We start from the raw sequence: 24628 nt of genomic DNA, 5'->3' as shown, positions 1-24628 counted from the left end.
GTATGGGTATGCTTTGTCTGTTCATGTGAAGTGATGTGTGGCAAAGGCAAGCCAAACCAGACACTTGTTGCAAATCATGTTTCAGAGATAATGGCCAAAACATGCTGGAATGTCAAAATCTTTGAAATCTATTTTACTGCACTAAACTAACCTCTATATATCTATATATCATACTACGTTATTATTTTCTCCATTTTCAATGTTAAAACAACATTTTTTAACTATTTGGTAATGGTTTCTGCCTGAGAAATGCCCGAAATTGTAAACTTTGAAGGATGATTTCTCAAATATTGTTCTTTAAACAGCTGTATGTTTAAACTCATGTAACTTTGTGTAGCAGAACGTCGGATTTAAATGGTTCTTTTACCATTTTATAGCTCTCATTTTACTGTTTAACCCTTCAATAATAACTAAAAATAAATTTTTGAGAGGAGTGACTGGTTTGGCTTGTCTTTGCCACTTATTATGAACATGTACATAAGCCATTTTGACCCACTAAGTTCTTTTACCTCATCACAAGCACAGCATCTTGGCTTCAATGATTCTGAATGGTGTCTGCCACAGTACAGCTTTCCATCTCGATAGAAATAGATCAGATCCACCAGGAGTTCAGTGCATACACAACAGATGAAACAAGCTGGATGCCAACATGCATTATGTCCAGCGCGTGAAGCAAAAACAGCAATCTCACCACCATGGATTCCACCACCGCACTGTTAAAATACAAAACATAAGTACCATTAGATCAGGTACCTTAAGAGTGGAGGTGTGGCTTGGTGGTTTGAATGCTCATCTTTCAAAAATTTAAGTTCAGTCCTGGCAAAAATTGAGGAATTTCCCAAAATCAAAACATCTGCTTCCCAAACCAAATGAAGCGCACAGTGGGTCACACATAAACAGCTCTCGACTCTAAGCCTCATAAAGAGATTTGGTTTACATAGATTATGTGTCCCAAAGCCACATAAAAAGGCTTGGTTATAGAGCATCAAGGGTCCCTAATGATCACTGGCGCGGATGCAAGATTTGGCAGTAGGGGGTGCGTGCGAGTCGACACCACCTTAACTACACCATGGTTGGGGGTGAGGTGAGAACATTTTGAAAATGTGGATCTCCAGGTGCCCGGAAATTGCCCCCTCATACAGTACCTTAAAAATCTTATCGGTACTAGGCATACACTATGTCCATATCAACAATACAATACAAGAATTATTTTTCTTAATACAATTTAAGGGGGTGCGATCGCATTGTCTGTACCCCCACTGCATCCGCTCCAGGATCAGCTTTCATCGATGGATCATCCATTTCAAATGGTTACAACAAATTCTACTCGCATATTGATTGTAATTTTGAGATTGAAATTGGAGTTACATATCAATTTCTATCAATAATTTTCTGTGATATATGATAATGCTATCCATTTACCTAACCATAAATCCATTCATCTTTAATCTGCAGTTAAGCCACACTGTTGTAAATGTAACAGAAATTGGACACCAAAGTTTGAAACTAAAGTATATGATTGCAAACTGATACCAATATCAAAGTACAGTACTGCTGCACTTGGAACAAATGTGTTACTTGGCACAGATGTGTCATATACACTTTAAATCTACTGATAGATTAAAATGTAACATATATAGTATATTGAACTTAAATATAACAATTTGGTTATATTGTAACTTTATGGTCTGGAGAAATAATATTTGTATAAAAACCCAGCTCATGCATACAGTATTTATGATAAAAGTAATGAGGCCATGAAGGTCAGTGTCATTATGAGCTAATATCATATAGACCTGTGGGGAGTGATTGCTATAACAGAAGCCAATATATAATCAAAATGCCTGCCCCAGGGAAAATATTTCCATGCATAATTGTAAACGACTTTCTTTCTGAATAAAATACAAAAAATGTAAGGATTCTATATTCTTCAACAAAATAAGTATTTATATAAAACACAAAATACTGACTCATTTAAATCACAGAATTAAGTTGCATTTTCATTACAATAAGAATGTCTCCATAATATTACACTTTAGAATCAGTCATGTCAACTTTATTTGTGTGTAAATTCAATATTTTTCTTGACCGATTAACAATATAAATAATTTCAGTATAATATACCCATATCTTAGTAGCAAAGTTTGAAAACCACAAGGAGGACTGAAAACAACATGGCTGAGTAATATTTGAAGAGAAACCAAGAAATTTCTACATGTGTCTAACATACACTGTCATACAAAAGATTGCGAAAAATGGCGAGATTTGGTAAAACGTGATGATGATCTTAGAAGAACTGTGGGTTAGTCATTATATCAAATCCTATCAAACCTTGAACCAGTGGGAGAAAAACTCCCCAAAAATGTTCTCATGAGTACTGCATTACCTGGTAACAGACACACCCTGCTAGAGTGAGTGGTAGCGGCCGTGCTGTTCCCCTACCGAGAGCTTCTCGCTTTCTCTGTGAACTGAACAGACGCAACTCTTTCTTCTCTTCCTCACTTAATCCATTACAGTAACGCATTTCATTGTCATGTGGGGGCAGCTGCTGTAGTAAGGAGCGGATACGATATTTCTCACCGGAACTGTTGACAAAAGGCCTCTTCTCCTCTGGCAGTGAGCACATGTACTGGTGGACCTATAGAAGAATTAGAGACTGATATTGAAATTTATTCCTTGCATTAAAGTATTTCAATCACCAAAATATTTTCTGAGCACTACACCATTCTACTAAGTCTTATAATGACCTATTTATTAGATGAGGTGTCATTTTTTAATTTCTCTAACTTTGACTTTTGAACTTGCTACCCATAAATTCCACCCCACTTAATTTTATGATGATCCATTCACTACTGTTGCACAATTTTGCAAACAAACAATCAAACAAACAGACACACATGAATGAACAGTGTTCTCATAGCACCATAAAAAAAAGAGGAAAAAGAACAACTTTTTCCAGAACTTTAAAGTTGTTTGGAATTTGAAATACAAATCTCTAGTACTTTAATGATTCATGGCTTCTTTACTACTATCAATAAATTATACATCACTGCATGTAACCACCTTTATGTCATAATATTATTATTCCTTGCCAGAAACCTATACATACCAGAAACATCAACCTAACATTAAAAACATTACCTGTATGTTATCACCAAGACCAAAGCAAAGCAGTCAAAATTGACCTAAAATGTAATGCATGTGTTTGAAATTTCAGTAATGTACTGTAACAGAAAAGAATGATCAGTTTCTGTATGTTCAGTATTAATGTAGTAGAATGAAAGGAAGTTAAGGATTGATTGGCTGAACAAAGATTGTCTCAAAACATTCTGAATTATGTAGGGTAATTTGTTGTATTTTTCTTTACAAATTAGGAATAAAATAATATGTGTTTTGTCAATAGGAAGGCAATGCATGTCTTAAGTGAAATATGAGAATATTTGTGTGAATTAGTGCAAATGTATGCAGGTGTGTTGTGAATGCGTTGCTGTCAAGTCGCAACCTGAATTACAGTAATGTGAAAGTCTAAAGGAGCAGTGAACAGGAGGTACTCAAGTCTGTTGTTGTCCTTGCCCATTAAGATAGTCCCTTGTTTATCATACATCGAGATAAGACTCTGCAGTAGCAGTGACTGATTATACAGAATACTGTATGTCCAACAAGCTTACAACATGACAACTCATTTTAAAGTAAGCATTGATCTTTAAGAACCTGGCTCTAAGGCCCTTTCCAGTTTATAAAATGTTGACAAATCATATGAAATCCCTTAATACAGTCATGATATAACCAGGGAGTTGTCTATAACAACTCCCTGATATAACCATATATAGGCACATCATGAATATATATGGGCATACAGTACAACAGTATTTTGTCAAAGAAAATTTGATAGTATGGACAGAATTTTATACTGTACTACACAAATATTAAGGTAACAGATAATTTAAGGGGGTGATGTAATGCCACCGGAAATATTAGACTTATTAAGCCAAACCTGTGGGTATTAGCACCCTGGTATTTAAGTTATTCCACAGTAGCAATTAGTAAATGTCTATGGAAGCCTAAGCAATACACATAGAATACCTTCGGGCACCCCCTTCCAATCAAATACATATTTTTGTATTCATGATCCATAACTTCAAGACTAACATATTCATTGAATTTAGCTATATAGCATATATTAATGCAATGTTTATTTGTTGAATTTACATAAATATTGCCAATATAAAAAAGTAGGACATCTCTTGAATACAAATTATGTTGAAATGTGTAAAATTGTCCCTTTTTGTATGTAAAGTAAGACGATTATCGGCTTGGTTTATGATTAACCTATTTTTTACAACACACTCAGGCACAGTGGCCTATAATGCATTTCGTATAAGATTCTTTCTTATTTTCCCGTTACGGTACTGTTAGTAGGGAGCTATCAATTTGTGCGACAACGCGACGCTAGAACGGAATCACCTGGCATCCTATGTTCTCTGCATACGTAGATTTGGCCAAATTGCATTCCAGAATTCTCGCATGCGCAGATGACTTTCAGTGACGTCATTACATTCTATGTCCTACCGTCGTCGCGCAATTGAAAGCCCCCTAATGTTAGGAAGGCCTACCATGAACATTCTGGCCATGTTCTCACACGGCAGCTAACGGTTAGCAGGATTCGGATCCTGCTAACCGGTAGCTGCCGTGCGTCCATGCGAGAAAATCCTGATCCGGATACCAACAATATGATGATCGAATCACTGGCCAATAAGAAACTTAAAATTGTAAACGCGTACGTGTGATTGGTTGATGATAGAAATGCCCTCAACTTGCTAACCGATAGCGCTTGCTAACCGTTAGCGGTATCCGGATACTGTTAACCGATCGGGTGTTCTCACGCAGGTGCTAACAGTTAGCTCCTGATCCGGATACTAGGGCTCTTGTGAGAACCAGGCTAACCACTTGGATGAGAGACCAATCCTAATTCTGGTACCCAATGTATGAAACACAACATGTAGTCTACTTCCTCTGATGCCTACAGTAGTTCCAAAAGAAACTTGAAAACAGCTCTTCAATGATGTTCTTGAATATTTTTATGAGTTTTAATAATATTTATTAATATTAAAATTGTAGTTTTTAGGTTATATTCTAATATTAGTTAATTAATTGTTAAAATAAATCCAACTAAACTAAAACCCAAATATGTTGGATAAGTAATGTTACATTTATGGTTCTATTTTCTCTCTATCTTGTTGTTAGGCGCCTAGAGGCTCGGGTTGTGACACTGTGAGGCACTACTGTACACAGTATAAATCCAGAATTAACAGAAGATATTCTTATCATTATTTTTTAATGCTACACAGAAAAGACCCACATTAAACATAGGCTACATTCTGAATAATTAGCATACTACTTGGTATTAAAAACGTGTTTTATAGGTTCCGCTGGGCATTCAATATGGTAATTAGAAGTGTACTGTAAGCAATGAGAAGTTGAGTCACTGGTCATTATTGTCTGAAATGTGCTTTCATGAGTAATGAATATGAATTCCTTAAGGTGCAAGATGGACAGTCTACAGCCAAATATCCTAGTCTAATGTATGTCTGCATTCACACAAATGCCACATAAACAGCACATATATTGTCATTATGCTCAATTTTGTTCAATATAGCTGTATTACAAATACAATTATGCTAAGGAAGGTTCAAAATATTTTACCAATTTCTATAGTCTATCACTACTATATTTACTAACTACAGTATAACTGCTATTTTAATGAAGTATTTCTATCCCTTTATATTTTAGCTATAATAGTAATAGACAGGCTTTAGACAGGCACTCACTGTGAACAAAGATTTTCAGCCGACGCTATTTTATGGAGAACGCAATGTCAGGACGCGCACTGTTAAGATTGACACCTGCAATCAACAGACGTCGCGTCCTCTAATGCTCACAAAGAGAGGAGTTGGATAAACTAAGTGTCATATCTTTTTGTCTGTAGTGTAAGTAATATTATAATAATCTATTGTTAACAAAAAAATAGTTGCTGGGAAAGAAGCATGTTATTTTGGTCATTTTTTCCTAATGGTCTTTTAATGATGTTCTTTGGAATGTCTTGTGAACAGGCCAATTGGTAGTCACGACCATGATTTACACGATATCAAGCTTCATTAAATTCTCAATGTGAAGCCAACCGTTGAAATTTAGTTTTCCAGCATAGGACAACGTGAATTAAACAGGTTTCTATTAAAGACATTGCAAAATCTTCCATGCAAGTGATGCAGCGGCATATTTACGGGAGAGCTTGGGGAATGGGGTTGTGTTTGGCGCAAGACCCTTCAAAAAAATGTTTGCGAGTTCTGCACAATGTATGTCTAGTATGCTGTATCTCTGGTATTGCAATTTTTTTTCATTAAACGTACTGTGTAATACCGAGTAATCAATAAATTAAATTTTCAAAATGTCATCAGTTAGTTGTAAACAGGTTCATGACTAGTCAGATATTGAACTTATTACGGTCTTCTATGATCTCTATGGTGATTAAAATATGTTCAAATAGAGTGTCCTAACTACAACAATGTTCAAGTGTAATAATAGTCAATATCATAAATTATCAGATCTGACATTGACAATGTTAATGCTAGTTGCTTAGCGATGGACAATAATATCATTAACTTATGATCTCTGCTTTGAAAATAAATCAATACAAAATTTAGATAAGGGATTTGAGACACAGATACTCACAAGTTAATCCAATACATACTGTACCTACAGTAGCATGTTACTTAAAATACTGTAAATGTGATTTGATTCATAAATATTTGAACTAAAAGCTACCAAGCAAGCCTGAAGTACTGAACCCCATGTCCTACAAAGAAAAGTAAATATTTGATCAATGTACAGTAACATCGTAACCACAGAAAATGAACTGACCTAATGAATATGAACCTACACTATGCCAGTGGACAACCAAGTGCATCATGCAGTGGAGTCACTGTTACCCTATACTTCTCAAAGTTAATTTTCGTTGAACAGAACTGCAAATGTATCGTGAAATTTGGTTCTAGGCTATTCTTCTCTGGCGACGTTTCCCAGCTACTGTACAATTCGCAATATTTATTGTGAATTTCTACAATGTAGATATAATATGTACAAGATGTTACTCAATAGGAATACTTAAAGATATTGTCAGCAAAAAGATAAATACACTAGTTGAAAGCTAATAAAAATTGAATTATACATTTACACAATTTACGCATAAAAATCTTATTTAATTCTTAAGTGTATGATTTAGTGTTAATTATTTTTGTAATCCTTCACCGAGAGCACATACAATGCTATAATTTGTAAACTGTATTACTGGAATGTATCAAGGGAGGTGCTAATCACCTCTCTGGAAATACATAGAAGATAACATGCCAAATTGCCAAAAATATATCAATCATTAAACCAAATCAAAATAGACATTAAAAACAGGCAAAGCCAATGGCATATAACAGCATGCAATTACTAGTAGTCTGGGGGTTAAGATGCTAGACAGTCTGACGATAAATATTAGAAGCATAGCCAAAAGGTTGATGCTACACTAATCAATAATTCAGTACATGTTCTGAATATTAATATCCAGAGAAGGGAGGGATTGCATGTATGCTAAATAAACAAAAAAAAATACAGAATTTGATTAAGGTACTATATAACCTTTGAGAGTGTGGGTTTGACTTGTTTTCATATTGCAATAATGTTTCTCAATCTGCCCTTTGGCAAAACAATTTATTTTATTCTGTAAACAAAACATTTCTTTTTTGGACAGGTGTTCTTAAGGAAACATGAAACAGATCCAGGCAAGTAAGTGTACTGTCACCAATCAAGTATGAGAATATTTTCCAATTTAAAAAAAAAATTAAGATGAAATTTGACACGCATAGGTATTTGATATTACCACATTGTTTAGTGTTACTGTTTATAATTTACAGTATGCTATACTGTGCTGTATGAGAAATAATACAGAACTGAATGATTACATAAATTGAATGAATGAATGAATGAACTATGGTACTATCTGCTTCTCTATACAAAGCAACAACACTTTCATGTCATCTTCCACTATGGAGGTTTCCTTTTAACAAATTTGGATTCCAGACTTAATTGTCAGATTAAAAACAATTCAAAGACTCATTTTCCTAGAAGCCATCGTCACTGCATCGCATCATTAAGGAACTTGATGTCATCAGGAGGTAATTGCACAAAGGTGTGGAAACTGATCCTGTTGCAATTGGTAATTAACGTATGACTATGACTCTCAATTCCATGCATCAATATGTGGTCAAATGATTGATTCCAAAATGTGCAGGCCTCATAATTCAACAATGTCAATGTCATATTTTTGCTTCCACTACTATTACACTACAGGATAATACCATGTTCCTGAGCACAATTTTCTTACTGTTTATCAGTAATCATCATCAATTTATGCAAATTTTATATACAGTACTGTATTCTATTGGCTATCATGCATTGAATCATTTGAATCTCTATATTCACCTCTAATATTCTGTTCAGTAGGAATTTTGATTGTACCCTTTTTTTTATACTGTACTCCAGGATGTTATTTTTGGGAATGTGTGGTAAACAATTGATAATTGATTTAATTCAGGAATAACTGATATTTCATGTACAAAATAACAAACACAAACATCAATTGAACTAGTAACACAACAACTAGAATAACTCAATCGTAATTGCCAAACACAGGTACTGTAGGCTACAACCATGGACGAATTCCTCCATGCTACAGTACAAAACTACCAACGCCACCAACAACATTATTACCTGTTCTGCTTTGAGCCCAGGTGGCATCCAGGTATATTCCTCCAGGACACAGCCACTGTCATCATCCGATGCGGAGCCACGTTGGAAGTCTTGGATCATCCGGCTGACCGTCCTTTCTTGGTCATTGGCCATCACCCGATGATCTTCCCTGGGACATTTGCAATGCAGGCAAATTTTCCTGAAACGATAAAGTATGAACACAGGATACATGACTCTGTTTGTTGCAATTGTACTGTATTTCCAGTATTTTGTCTTACAAATGATAACATTAACTATGAAAACATTTTTAACAACATGAATTATTATGGTTGAGTATTATATACCAACTACTGTATGCCAACAATATACAGGTATGTGAGGCTTTATGGAGTATGAAACTTTTGTTTATAAAAAAAAAAATTGACATAAGAATGAACCTAGAACCTTGGGATTGGAAGGAGAGCATCTTAACTAACAAACCACAACTCTTCATACTGTTCACGTCACTATACTGACATTAAGCTAAAGTAAACTTATTTAACACATAAAAACGGGACCTCTTGGCGCTTGCATTACTGTATTCTATTTTACTCAATCATTACATCATGCAATTCTGTATAATTACAAGAGTTATTGTTGTACTCATAAAGCTGGGCCAGAGCAAAATGTCTCCTATATAAGCCATTTCAGATCAACATGGCACTTAACTACCTTGCATCCATTACCAAACACTACAGTATGTTAATCGCATCGCTGCCTACCATGAAGAGAGAGGGAGAGAGCTAGAAAAAATAGATTTACAGTCAAATCCTAAACTCTGTAGTTATAACCAAACATCAGCATCAGTTTAATTAAAATAATATAAAATTATATCAATTTATAGTCCAAGTAGAAAATTCATACATGAAGAGTAATTTAACTCACTAGCAAGCTCGATTTCCTTAATAGAAATGATCCATTAACTTAGAAAAAGTTTTTTTTTCCAAAAACTTGATATACAGTCCAACATAACATACTTTTAGCCCAGCACTCCTGTTTCGCGCATTCTCGTCTGAAATACCGGCTTCTACAGACTGCTAAACCCAAGTTATGTTTATCCTATTAAAACATAAAATAACCCAAGATGGAATTATCCTTGATTGCGGCTTAACACCGATTCCCTTTGTTCTCTCCATTTTTTTAGCTCCTTCAATCTCTGCATGAATGACCCCAAGACTTTATCTGGTGTATCCATGAAATTAAAAAAACCACCACACAAGACAATGGAATGAGGTTTGTTTACTCCACATGGAAAAAGGGAGACTTCTACCGTGTGGAAACGTAAAAATAATCTTTGTCAAACTTCATCTCAACTAATAGAAAAAGAACAAAATATTTTCAACTGAGTGGAATTATACAAAATGATATAATTTGAAGTAAACTTAAACGTGATGTAGATTATTCTACGTGGATTGATGCGGGCAAAAGCAACCACTGACACAGTGTTTCAACCAATACTGTATTGTTCCAAAACCCTTCAAGATTTACGCTGAGTGAAGTAATGTAATAATGGATGGTGTAATCCAATGCAACGAAGCCCTCGAGCCATTAGAGATTAGAGAAAACTACCGACTTTACAGTATATATTTTGCTGTAACGAAGTAACTTTAAAAATGAGAAATGTTTACAATATGTAAATTAAATCATATTATTAATGTCTTATTAAATGATGATAAATAAAACTAATACTGTAGCTCAAACCATACTTTATTATATTTATTATATAATAATTAATTATTTCATTCTACTATCTCAAATGTAAAATCTACAGAACACAGACTTCATATTCTCTACAATTTGGTTAAACTGAGCTCTGTTTTTAGGCAGGATTGTTTAGGTTATTTACAGGTTTTTTGATGACAGTACAATCAAAACTTAAAACAACTTATGTAAGATTAAAGTAAAGCCCTTTTGGCCTAAAGAAGTTCGCAGAAGGAAAGGTCGAAATAAATAGGTACCTGTTTGAGAAATTAACAGCACTGTATCTAAAAAAATTGCTTTCTCCCCTTTAAATCGCAGAATGTTTTAAAGTAAAAAACATTTATGAGACCCAGTAGAATTTAGGTAAAAGCATGAATTGTTGTTATTTACGATCCTACAGTATTCCTTTCAACAACAAATTAACATAAAATCTTTAAAGTAATTTTTATGAAGCATGTGACACAGGGGTTTCGGTCATGAAAAAAGGGAATTTTTAGAAGTCTTGAAAACAAGAGGAAAAGAACTACCAAGCTACATCACTGGTACATATAATACATTCCTTCTGATTTATGTTACTGTATTTTGGATTTTAGACTGAGCTGTAATATTCTTTAAAAGTATCCATTCTGGCTTTTATGTTGTTACATGTGATCATCACTTAAAAGCTCTTAAATTCAATTCAATAAAAAGTAGTTCCGTAAACATGTAATGACTATCCAACTTTGGGATGTGGCCAACTTCTACAGATTAGTAGCCATAGCAACCTACAACAATAAAAGCAACATGTGTTGCTTTTGCTTTTTAATAAAAGGAGGTCAACGATATTTGCCATAGATTTAATTACATCACATGTGACAAAAGGCTACTTTGTTTCAAAAAAATTGGACAGAAGAATTATGGGAAGTATCTAAGTACTGAACAGTTGCTAGATATGGGATGCTAGACCAAAGAGAATTGTATGTGGAGGAATCAGCTGTGTACTATTCAATTCAACCAAAGGAGAGACTTTCTTATGTCCTGTTTCACAAGCTTATTTTTTTTAAGATCATCAGATAAGGGCAGAAAAAAAAAATAGAAATAAATTTTGTTTTGTTAATTAATTTAGCAAATACTTTTGACAAAAACATCCAGACAGAGAAAATAAAAATTAAATTTTATTGGAGAATATAAACAGTGTAGTAAAGGGTTGGTTAAATGCTTTAATTTATAAAATTAGGAAGAAATGTACATCTTAATTTGAAGATTTTAAGGCAGCGGCAGGCAATTCTTTGTGGCAGTACAGTAGGTGCACTAATTGGCCAAAAATGAAATTTTATTTTTGTTTGAAATCATTATTAGCGGGTGGCAAGTTGGCTAAACAAGGTATAAAGGAAGACTTTTCTAAAAGGTGTTTTACCTTAAAAATTGCCTATGAGCCAATGTTGGGCGATAAGCACAAAAAAAAAGATAAATAGCTGAAACAAATTGGAAATTTGTGGCCCAGCACCATTCAGGTTTTTGAATCGGCTTGAGGCAATCATTAAATCAACATGTATTCACTCATTTTTAAAAGAATACAATTAAATATAAAGTAAATATGAGGAATTATTTATGTAAATTGAAAAAACAAGAACAATCAGTTTTCTTAATCTATACTATCCGTAGGCATACAGTACCACCACAGTAGGTAGAATTAAAAAATGGCTAATTTTTGCTGAACAAGATTTGGTAGGAAAATCTAAATGTACAGTACTACAGTATTTAATTTTTTTTTTTTTTAAATAAAAATATGCATACTTAATATCAATTTTTCCAAGGAAAACAACTAATTAGAACTTAATGGAACACATATTCCAGGTAGGTAATGTATGTTATTGTATTCACCTGCAAGCTATAGACAGCAAGTCCATTGTAATAAGCATCATTACTATACTGCTTACATTTTTAATGCCTGATTTCTGAATCAATATCACAACTGTCAAGTTGATGTATTTCAGTCTGTCAAATGTAGGTCCGACAGACGGATAAAATTACATTTAACAGAACAGATTCAGTGTTTAATAATCATGTAATTATTTAAAATGCAATATTTACCAGCCTGTAAGTGGATGATGTGATGATGGTTTGGATACAAAGAAATAAAACAACATACACTGTAGAAAAACAAAGACTGATAGTTATGTGAATGTGACTTTAATAAGGTATTTAGGCCAACGCATACCATATCCTTAGGGGACAATTAAAAGGACAGACCAGGGCACCATGGGGCTACAGAAAAGTGTACTGTACATAGTTTGAATGATGGCATACAGAACACAAGTGTGGTACCTACAGTTTATCCTACAGTGTACTAGACATTTTACAGTTACATATTTTCATATTCATAATTTTATTTATCACATTTGAGATGGTAGCTGCTAACAAAAGGAAATCTTCCTGTACGCGTGTCAGCTACCATAGAAATCACTTAAAAATGCCGTATCAATAGGCGAAACGAGGCAAAAACATTATCTTATTATTTTATAATAATAATAATTGGAAAATTCAGTGGGAACCTAATCAAAATATTGATTCAGTACTTGAATTTACTGTAAACTTTTAGGGTAAAATGATGAATTTTAATGATCTGATCAATGGACTTAAATGTGAGGCTTGCCTAGAGTTGGGATTTTGTAGTAACAATCGTGACACTATTTTCCCTGAAAATAAAATTATTTAAAGCATATTGTATGACATTCAGTATATTTGTGTACCGGTAATCATCAGTGGTACTCTATATACAGTAGAGTATTTTACTAGTAATACTATAATGTACAGTAGATGTACAGTTCAAATAAACAAGGAAACTAAATGTTATTTTACTATCAGAAGACATACAGTAACTACATTCCATAAAACATGTTTTAAATAAACAGTTTAGTGACTCACAATGACCTACTATTTTACTTATTGGCTCACTCACAAAAAGGAATTCAACCATCTTTAGATTTTGTATGCAATTACTTATTATAGGAATGTACAAGCATGATTGTGTAACAAGATTCAGATTCTATTCAATTGAAGCACAGTATATGTGAAAACTGCTTTTACAAAAGAACTTTAAACTCCAGCTACGGATTGACAAGAGTTGTGCAACAACTGTTGATAAAAATGATAGGTTACTATAGAATGCCAAAGCTATCTCCTCCTACACAATGTTTAAAATATTTTGGTGACAGGTCTTTTTAGTTCTACTCCACGGATCCTCTTCATTTCATTGTTCATTGGTTCTTCTGACTAACCATCCAACAATGACAACAGTTTAATGATGGCAGACTCAATTGACGTGGCTGATACTGTATCCATCTATAGAAAACGAGCAATTAATTGGTTTGAAAAGATAAAATCCTTGAACGAAGGGGTGTCATTGATATAGTATCTGATCGGTCGTTATACCCAAATACGTACATATGTAGTATGAATAATTTACAGTACACTTTGTAGGTATAGCAGTGTAGAATTTTGAATTATTAACTAGTTAGTATTTAATCAATATTTAATAAATCACAACCAGATCAATGTCTTATAGGGTAGTCTAGGGTTTACTAGTATTAGCAAGATATGGAATTCAAATTCAAATAATATTTTAACAGCTTTGATTACAGAATAATACAGTACCTCTGGTACGAACAAAATAATATTAACAGTTACTACTAAAAAAATGTAAAATACAGTAGAAGAAACTAGTAAAATATTTAAGTTCACATACATTTTATTAGTTTATCCAAATAAATTATGGTAAAATGCAGATAGATACTGCTTTAAAAATTACTTTTTTGAATATTCAGAGTTGCAAACTCTATCACAAAAGTGGTACTGTATTGTATTGAATTTGAAGACAGTTATTTATCCCTTTTAATTTTTACTAAAATAACAAGTACAAAGTACAGTTGCCCAATTTATTGCAACATTGGTTATTATTATAAAGTACCTTGTATAGGTACACTAAACATGTGTTTGACCTTGTTTACACTGTTTGTAGGTGGTGTAAGCCCCGAAACTACGGTACTACAATCACAAGACCTGTTTTGGGTGACTTGAATGGTTTGCGTGATTCTTATTTCATTTCTTAATCTGATACCAATCTGCAAGTTTTTATCGCCAGGGAGATTTGAAATTCAATATTTAAAGATCTATTAAATCATTAATTGTTTGCTATTTAACATTTTGCTTATTAACGATGATTAACAAAATAGTTGGCTTAGATAATCTATACAATTAACACCTTGATAGTTGTGCCTGAAGCAAGGTTGCAAGAAGGCCTTGAACAGGTGAGTAGCCTAGTAACCTTAAAGCAGTGACATGTTTTGTCAAGATCAACATGTAATGTGTGAACATGTACTTGAGCAGTAGTCATCATTGTTGTTGTACCTGTTGTGATTGTCACACATCATTAGGCCCCATAGAATTAATTGTTACACTTTATCATCTTGGTCCTTTGACAAAATTGATCAGGCAGGTGCTCTTGTTAATCTCCCCCTAGTGCCACCCACCGTCACTCAAAACAATTTTCTCTAAAATATCAAACATTGATTTAAGGTAATAATCACACTAATCTATCAGTTTCCTATTCTGCACCATAGAATTTCCAATGAAAGACTGAAATAAAATGTTTTTAAATTGAGTTCAACAACTATAAAACCCTATAGAAATGAAGGTATCTCTCTCCTAGAAACTTAATACAAAATATACCAAAATAAAGCTAATGATTTAATCTATCTGCATATCAATAACTCACTTTTATTCTGTACCAGGAGACAATTTTGTAACAGAATAATGAGTTTTAATGATTAATTACTGTATATAAACAAATTAGAACATCACTGCCATTCTGTGGCAGCATTATTGTGACATGCGCACAAAATTAGTTACGAAGAATCAATTGGGATTTATCTTGATATTGGGAAGAAACATCAGGTATATAGAAAATAGGCAGTAAAGCGAGAGCCAAACTGTATTTGTGAGGGAAAGTTACTGATTTTCTATTCATCATCATCTACAGTGAAGTAAAATCTTCTAATGATGTATTGCCAATTTTTCTCACTCAGCAGAATAGTTATAAAATATAATTTCACATATTATTAATATTCATAAATCTGGAAATAGAACAATAAAACTGTTTCAAATTGGTGATATTATGTACATACTAATAATTAAATTTCTATAAATTCTACCAGTTGAATTGTAAATTCATATACTGTAATCAAGTAAAGCTGTGTACATAAAATTAACGCTTCACCTGGCAGTACAGATGTACAATATGGCATCAAGATGAGGATGGCGAGATGGTGACAGAAAATGCAAATTCTGGGAAGCATAATTTAGCTTTACAATACTGCCCCATTGCTCAACAATGGTAGATAGATTTCTTTGTTCATGTATAGTAAGTTACCTCTTATCATAATCACTTGGTTAATTGAGCCCTACAGTATTTGTTTATTCTTCATTTTCACTAGATACATTTTCAATACAAAAGTACTGGTCTCCCAAATGGTCCGATAATTTTTATTTTTTGCGTTAAGACATAACGGTTATTAAATATCAATATGAAAACCATAAAAATTGAAATATACATTAAAAGAGGGCCACAAAAAAAAAACTCTGATGGAGAAAATAATGAATAGGAATTCAATTGAATTAATTTTCTTATATAGGACCTATGTTACTGCATTCGCTATTGACTAAGCTCGCTTCATATTATGAAAACCATTAAAATTGAATTATCTAGAAGGAGGGGCACCGAATAATCTCTAATGACTATAAATAATAGTTAATCAAAGTTCAATTAAACTTTCTTTTATAGGCCTACATTCACTAATGACCAAGTTCAATTTATATTTAGGCTACCAATTCTAAAATTGCAGTAGATCACCTATGTGATATCCCTATGATGCCCATGATATTAAAGGGATACTTTCTCAGCCATGAAATTAAAGTACAGTATTTTCACCATGCCAATTCCCATTCAGGGAACATTCCTATTAATAGGGACACTTTTTTTAGTCCAAAGGTATCTTCTTTAAGCAATTTCAGCCTCAGTATTCTTATAAAATGTATTCTTATTTAAAAAAAAGTGTATATTAATACAGTAAGTGATTGAATGGCTGATCTTCTAGTTCAATCTGAACCTGGTACAGTACAGTACATTTGTAATGAATGCAATGCATTTTCTGATTATTTATTTCTTTATTTCTTGTTTAACCTGGGTTAAAAACTCAGTTAGAACCAACTGTTATAAACAAAGTAAGAATCAACTGATTAAAAGGACAAATAAATGAATGAATCCCATTCATATCCTTAGTTTCTCGATAAGGAAGTTATACAGCTAAAAGAAAGTAAAGACTAAAAATAATAACAATGGTAGTTAATTAACTGGATTTGTCTCTTTTAATAGCAACCTTGAAACACATTATACAACAAAGGAAAGTGTAAAAAATACAAAGAATCAATTTAAGATTAACTTCAACATAATTAATAATAAATAAAGAAGAAAACTACAATCCCCACAATTTGATCAAGAAAATGTGTTATTCAATCAATAGAAACCCCATCAATACACTGAAGAATAGAAGATTTTTTATTAGCTTTGTTAAATGATAACAAAGCTGGAACTCAACCTTTTAATTGGTAGTATTGTGATTTGGTTCTAGTCGGCACTACTAATAGAATACATTAGGTGCTAGCGTTAGTACAGTATGCTCTGTGGTAAGGAATGAATGGGATTTGCACAATAATACTTTACCACAAAATGGTAACTGTACTAATTTTACATTAAAAGGTGAATAAAAATTTACTGATCATCATTCAAAGCTGCCTGTTGCTCAAGTTATCAATTTCTACAAACCAATGTGGAAAGCAGGGCATCTACGACTCATAGGGCTGGCCACACCCTTTTTCTTGGCAGCTTAAAATGATCCAAAATTGTTCAGTTTTTTAAATGCTAGAGATAAAACATAATACACCTTTACAGCATAAGGCCTTATAAAAATAATTATTTACCACCTTATCTAGGCTAGAAAAGTGATGAGGGAGGGGACTTTTTAATTTGCTATTTAAAGCCAAATATCATCACCTTTGGGTTGTTTGCCTGGTACACTGATATTCAAAGTAAAATACATGAATGACATGATGCAAACAGTCTATTATTTACTAAAAAAAAAAGAAAAACAAATAAAATAAACATTTAAAAAAATAATTTCCCCCCAAAAAATGTGTTTTTCCAAAAAAAATCCCCCCTCCCCAAAATGCTTTTTTTCAATTTCATTACCATAGAAGACATGGGGGTGAGGATGATAAACTGATCATTTTTTTTTTATTGGGACTAAAGTACATCCTGCAAGTTGCTGAAGGTTGCAAGAAATATTAATTGTTATTAATTTAGGGTATAACATTTGAAGTTGATGAGCTCTCTATCAAAATGTATAGAACTACAACATAATTGAACATTTTTCTTTTGGGTATTCAACTTCAATTTTATCTACTCTTGTTTACCTCCATTTTTTTTACATCATGTAAATTTTTTTATGCACTAAAAGGATTGCTTTTTAGGATAAAAAATTCAGGTGAGCGAGATCACAGGATAAAATCCTTTGTCCTATTGGATACTATAGTCTGCCTAAATGATAGAGCAAGTGCATTATACAGATTACACTGTACTGGTAAATACATAACTTTGCACATTCTCATGGTTCATAATCTTGAAGCATAATTACTGTGTGGCATTGTAGAGTTTTGAGGTACTGTACTGTACAGTTAGTTATGAATGACAGGTTCAAGCAGAAGTCAAGGAGAGTTATTAAACCAATTATATTGTCATGTAACCACTGGATAACAAAGAATGCTGGTTTCACAAAGACAATGAAGATCCACACATGGGAATTTATAGTATAAACCTTGTACATTATTACATCACATACATATTCATACAGTAGCTTTTGAAACTTTGAAGATGATACCATGCTTCTAAATAAATGGGTCCTGAGTTCAATCCTACAGGAATTTCCCAAGAACCAAGTAAGCTTCTTCATATAATCTAATTACATATTTCTGTACAGAATATGTCTTTAAACTTTATAAAAAAAAACACTATTATGCAGAAATTTATCTAGTATAAGTACTGCCCTAGGATTAGAATGATGCGAACAACAGTCAACTGAAGGCCTATATACAGAGTCAGAGTAAAAAAAGAAACAGTTGGAGCAACAGCAACAATAACCTGAATTGTTATCATACTGAATGCTTGGTATTGTATCATCAAATACTTGTGATTAGGGTGGGAATCGTACACCCATCCAGATTTACTAGCATAGTATCACACGACATCCCATTGTGGCTCCCACGGTTGAACTCAAAAACAACAAAACATGAATGTACTATATTAGCCCAAAATAAGTAAGCTGGACTCTCAGTATTTTGACATAATTATTCCCATTTCATGGTCTTAAAACTTTATGGGTCGAGTTTTATGAAGCGACTAGAAAAGTCCACCTGTTCCCAACTCATTCACTACAACAATAATGATGTCACAAATTAATGTTTTACTATTGGAATGCGGACATTTATGGCACATCAACAACTGACAATGAACTTATTAGGTTTAAATTCTAAGAAAACAGGTGAAATCGTAAAAAAAAAGCAGCGTACCTTTAGTCGTTAGATTTTTTTAAGGCCTCTGATAATTATTTAGATTGACTACTAATTTTACTGTAATTATGGTACTAATTAATCAGCTCGAATACCATGTTGTATTATTCTATATTGATAATTTTTTTAAAATATCCTAGCTTTATGGAGTGGCTTAGCTTGGTGGTTAAGATGCTTGCCTTCCAAACATCATGTCTTCAATTCCAGTGGACAACTCCACTTCCTTTGTCTCTTAACAAGACTTAGTTTGTACTGTAGCACATAGTGTACAGTTTGTCATAACAAAGCGATTAAGTTTGCTAAAAAAATTCTTATGTGCTTGAATATTTAATAATAAAAAAGTATGTAATGGGAAATTTGCAATTGAAGAATACTTACCTCCAGTAATGGAGGGCAAATCCTGGACACTTATCTCCACATTTATTGCATAATGATCCTTTATCTTGGTCTTGGAGGGAATGATTCTGAAAAGGAAAAAAAGTCAGTAATAATTATAATAATATAAAGTATGTGAAGAACCAGAGGGCAAAAACGACTCTTGCCAAAAAATACTTCTTTTAAGTCTTAGCTAAAGAACATATTGTATTGTACCAGTTGTCAACCACCCCCATCAACATCACCTTGGAAAACTGCAAACCAAAGAAAATAATTTAATTTAATAACATGGCATTAGTAACCTGTAACCCTTTCAATTAATTTACCCTACAGTAAATTAAATTTCTTGGAATTCACTAACCAAAATTATAATACTCAATAGGTGTTGCATAGGTAAGGAAAAAGAGTGGAGGTTCTATTTTAATACTGCAGCTTTGCAGTAAATATTTGAATTCAATATTTTAAACTTTTCAGTAGGGCTACTTTTGTATAAAAATGTTTTCTAACTTTACTTCAGTATGTAAATTTATACAAAATATGGACAATAAAGACTATGGTTCAAGGATTGTGTCCGTCCCACTTTTCTCATAAATGTCTTACTTGAGCTCTAAAACTCAACACCAGGTTTTATAAACTTATTTTGCACCACAACTTAAATTTGTTAAAAGGTCATTAATATTTTACTACCGCATTTCTGTTCCTAGTCCTTGAACTGTTGCATGAATTGTTGCATGTGAGTTTTGTTAATTTGTGTCTAGTAAAATTACAAAAATTAAAAGTTAACAAAAAAAAAAGTTGTGGAAAAGCATGGTGGTTGTTGTCAGCAATTATCAACTACTGTACAGCATCATATATTCTACACATACTTTAGTTGTTGAGTCTATAAAAATAATCAACCTGACCTTTCCAATATCAACTTCAATGTATGGTTTGTGAAGCTATTTACAAGTGTGAACAGGACTTTAAACCATTGGAAATCTTACAGGTACGGTACAGTACTTTAAAACCATTTTAGTTGAGTGTAAACCTAATTAAAAAGACCAAACTTCTATTCATTAGATAATAGTAAATACTCAGGTACTAATAATCGTAGTGACTATGTGATACAATAGAAGAATCTGTGTTGATTTTATGTTGGGACTATAAAAGAAGGTTCAAATTCCATAAAATAAACTGTATAGTATCAACTTAGAATCTGGCCATGTTTACAATTGTCAAGTTATACAAAACATTACAAGCGTTGTTCAAATAGTTTTGATATCATAATACAAACTACACTGATAAAATCAAACTAAGTCAAAGTTGCATACAGTATGTGATACCAAATACCAGCTACTTTTAAAAGTCCTTGCTTAATTTCACCATGGAGATACAGTATTAATATCGTACATGCTTTAACTTAAGTCACTAGTATTACTGATTTAATTCCACATACCCAACATTCACCACGTAACTTAATGTACCGAATGATATTTAATTTCAAGCTAATTACATGGTATAGTAAAGTAGGACTCTGTAATATTATTTTCTACACTAACATTTCACAATTAATGACAAATCAACTTTAATTAACTTAATAAAACTTGTCATCCACAGCCATTAAGTATGTAACCGAGCAGGTATAATTTCAATTGTTTATCTCTGGAATGAGGTTCGATCCTACAATAAGTACTACTTGACCTCCTTATGTTACGAATCTGCCGAGACCTGAAGTAGTTTTTGTTGAGTCTGGCAGCTCCACACATTAAGAATCATACTACATATAGTAATCCCTTGAAAGAGGCTCTGAATTAAGTAATGTTTTGCATCTAAACATATCAGTAATCCATAAGCTTTGATATTTTTTAATTAGATGCAATTATTGTGTGGTTGAAATCCCTGTGATTGTTCATCTATCCATTGTACTGTACACATACAGTACTTTACATTATATGAATAGATGTTCGGCCATACAAAAGTGTTTTTTTCACACTTGCAACCTAGATTGCAAAAAAAACCCCCTTAAAAAAAAAAAAAATGCTTACGTACAGTTGTAGTACACGTAGGAAAAAAAACCAAGTAAACAAAAGATTGAACCTGCTAGTGGAAGCTATAGTAGAATTATATTAGTGTTTGATTGGGTTATGCAGAATGTGAATTTAATGCAATTGAATTAAATTTATTCCTGTTTAAACAGTGATGCATATTCATTGGTTCATTAAGAAAGTATAACATCCTGATTACCACTATAAATGATGGAATATGTAAGTCTCTTTCAAACAACGCTGCTCTCAAATAAGCACCACTCCAAATGTGACTTTTTTTGTAATAACAAATACCTTCTTGCTCTAAGCAATGGGCTAACAATTATTTCCAAAACAAATAATTAAAATTTTGAATAAATATATAGACACTCATACATTTAACCACACTTTGACAGGCTTAAGGTGAGAGAAGCATAAACAAATACTCTATGAACCAAGTCTACAGATTGCTTATATTTGAGAACCAACATATCTTTCAGTATTATGATGATTGGTTATTTTTAAGTTACACGGTTACTAAATATTCTAACTATAGACACAATATGTGAAATTTCCTAATCACTTCAGTTTATAAACAAACAATGTTATTTTGCTCAATGGTACACGGCTATACTTTTTATTCAGTAGAATGTGACAAATTTCTTTTTAGTAATTGCTTCTTTGTAGTGGAGCTGTAGCCTGGTGGTTACTTAATCATCATACTTCCAATCTTGAAGTCCTGGATTCAAATCCTGTTTCCTTCGATAAGAAAGTGACACTGACTGTGACACAACAGGCCTATTTCTCTACACCTCACAACATAGGCCTAGGTAGGCCCGGCCCCTAGGCCTATGCCTAGGCAATATTTAATAGTTTAGGCCTAGGCCTAGTAATTCATAATTAATAAGCTTCCCATTAATAATACCAGCTCAGTGATTCACCAGCTCCACTCCTTTTTTGGCTCTAACTCTCATATTTACCACTTATAATTATATTGACAGTGATATTTTCGCTACCCCATTTTGGGAAACACACTGACTGGCCCATTTGCCCACACACACATGCCATGCCAATCCGCCAACTCTAGGCTTAGGCTAGGCCTAACCTATGTTTCTGCATGCAGAGAAACGGACTATGAGGCCGGTGAACTCTCGATTATAATCAACTGCCAGATGAAAACAAATGCATTCGACCTACCGTGTCTTTCCGGTCCTTTCTTTTGCTGTTTGGAGTTCCACGGAAAGACATTTTCCGTATTCAACTAATTAAATATTTTCCCAAGAAAGTAAATCAAATTAAAGTTTCAGTCCATTATACATCGTATTCATCCAAAAATAAAGTAATAATTCCTCGACTTCAGCGTATTGTTTACCACACAACCTCTCGCTTCGTCGAATTATTCACCATGATTCATATTTTGTAGACGACGCGGATGAATAGACAATGAGCCTCATTACTCACAAGAAAACTACTGAGCATAAAAATAAGTCCATTGGTCAACAGGCAACATGAAGAATACAACACTGTACTTCAACTAGTCTGACTGGAAACATATACATAAAATCAACCAAGTTTTACCTCAAACAAAAACAACATTTTTGCACATGGCATTGTGTACCGAAAGTTTTATGGATTTGTTAATGTTTACAAACTGAGAAAACAATCTTCATCAGATTCGGATTGATCGTGAGATTCTGGAACCTAATTCATCAAGATTTTATGTTGCCTAAAAGTTCGATCAAGTATTAGTAAAACTTGATTATGAGATTCAAAGATTCATTGCTGCTATCGACCGCTAATATTGCTCATTTAAAGATTAATCATTTAAGTGCCAAACATCTTTAGGGTTGCGATTTAAAATAGGTCGGAAAGTATCAGTGCCTGAAAATTCTCTTTTGGGAAACTTGCATTCCAGGAAGACAGTCAAATAAAAAACGACTGTAGGTAAAAAAATGTTACGTTAGGTTTTAGAAAAGCCAAGGATTGAAATTTGACGTATATTCTACAGTCAATTGCACACTATAGGCTAAAGTATCCCCACGGATTTACGGTACGGTATCGATCTTAAAGGGCCTGATCCGTCTCCTGAACCTCACCAAAATTTGACTTCTTTTACCCTCCTTTCAATGCTAAGAATGTCAAGTTAACCTAAAAATACAAAATTTAATCGTTTGTATCGTTTGTATGATTGAAAAAAAAAAAACTGCCCTCACCTGTTGTCGGTAAATTCGGTGTTCCATTTCGAAACTGGTCCTTATTCATCCTTAAAAGTATATTATATTTTAAAATGAGTTTCGTCACAAAGTCTGCGACGAGTATGACTTCATGCGGAGGAACTGACAAATGGGTTGGTATTTCTACTTCTGATTCAACTTTGCAATGTAATGGATCACAAGGCAGATGGCAGTACTTTCCCATTGTTAATATTTTGCTTTTGTGTCGGCAACCAATCTAAAGTATACAGACGTGTTCTTCTATCGTTTACCGATGATTCTTTGTTAATAACCGAGTGTCAACATTATTATAATACCATCCCCAAACGGCTAATAATCGTTAAATGCCAAAATACCCAAGAAATCACGCAGCCCATTTGTATGAAAGCTGATGAGTGACGAATTTATTGTGGGATTGACTGTATGGAAAATATCAGTTGTAGGCCTAACTTAAATGGAAGGAATACTTTATTCTTTTACCTCTATGCCTGTCTGAACTATTAGACCTATCGTTGATATAAATTTTGGATGAGCCAGAGAGAGTTGGTATAGTTTAAAAACTTCCTGTTTAGTAAATTCACAATGGAACGCCAAAATAAGGTTACTCAAGAAGTCGATCAAGTTGTAATTCAAACAAAAACAAAACCACCTATTTAAGCTGTCATCTAAATGCATCTTCAGATTGAATAGGATTAGACGACTGGCAACTTTAACAAAAATTTCGTGTAAGGTGTATTAGAGCGAATAATTCGTCTGGGTTACTAAATCCTTTAGTGAGAAGGCCAGTGGCTCTAGTGACTAGCACAGTATAGGCTTACTAGACTCTTTCAACATCAACATACT

General features: G+C 33.2%; 1 protein-coding gene across 2 annotated transcripts in view; it reads right to left on the bottom strand.

Annotated features, from left to right (window-relative positions):
* LOC117122102 (prickle planar cell polarity protein 3-A-like) overlaps positions 1-23935 on the bottom strand; it is a 29203-nt gene extending 5268 nt beyond the window's left edge. Inside the window, exons 1-5 of one of the 2 annotated variants that reach the window (XM_033267577.1) lie at positions 23786-23935; positions 19573-19658; positions 8815-8992; positions 2387-2638; positions 510-713 (exon numbers count right to left, since the gene is read on the bottom strand). In XM_033267577.1, coding sequence (XP_033123468.1) covers positions 510-713; positions 2387-2638; positions 8815-8992; positions 19573-19658; positions 23786-23812 — 747 coding nt within the window. In that variant the 5' untranslated portion in view covers positions 23813-23935. Of the gene's footprint in view, positions 1-509; positions 714-2386; positions 2639-8814; positions 8993-19572; positions 19659-22769; positions 22993-23785 lie in introns of those variants that run through there. The other variant, XM_033267576.1, reaches the window with a different exon arrangement.
* Between the last annotated feature and the right edge of the window lie 693 nt (positions 23936-24628).

This window comes from Anneissia japonica, unplaced genomic scaffold (assembly GCF_011630105.1).
Source record: "Anneissia japonica isolate Jap-2015-1 unplaced genomic scaffold, ASM1163010v1 scaffold288164_len509026_cov199, whole genome shotgun sequence".
Lineage (NCBI taxonomy): Eukaryota > Metazoa > Echinodermata > Crinoidea > Comatulida > Comatulidae > Anneissia > Anneissia japonica.
This window is presented reverse-complemented; position numbering and strand designations above follow the sequence as displayed.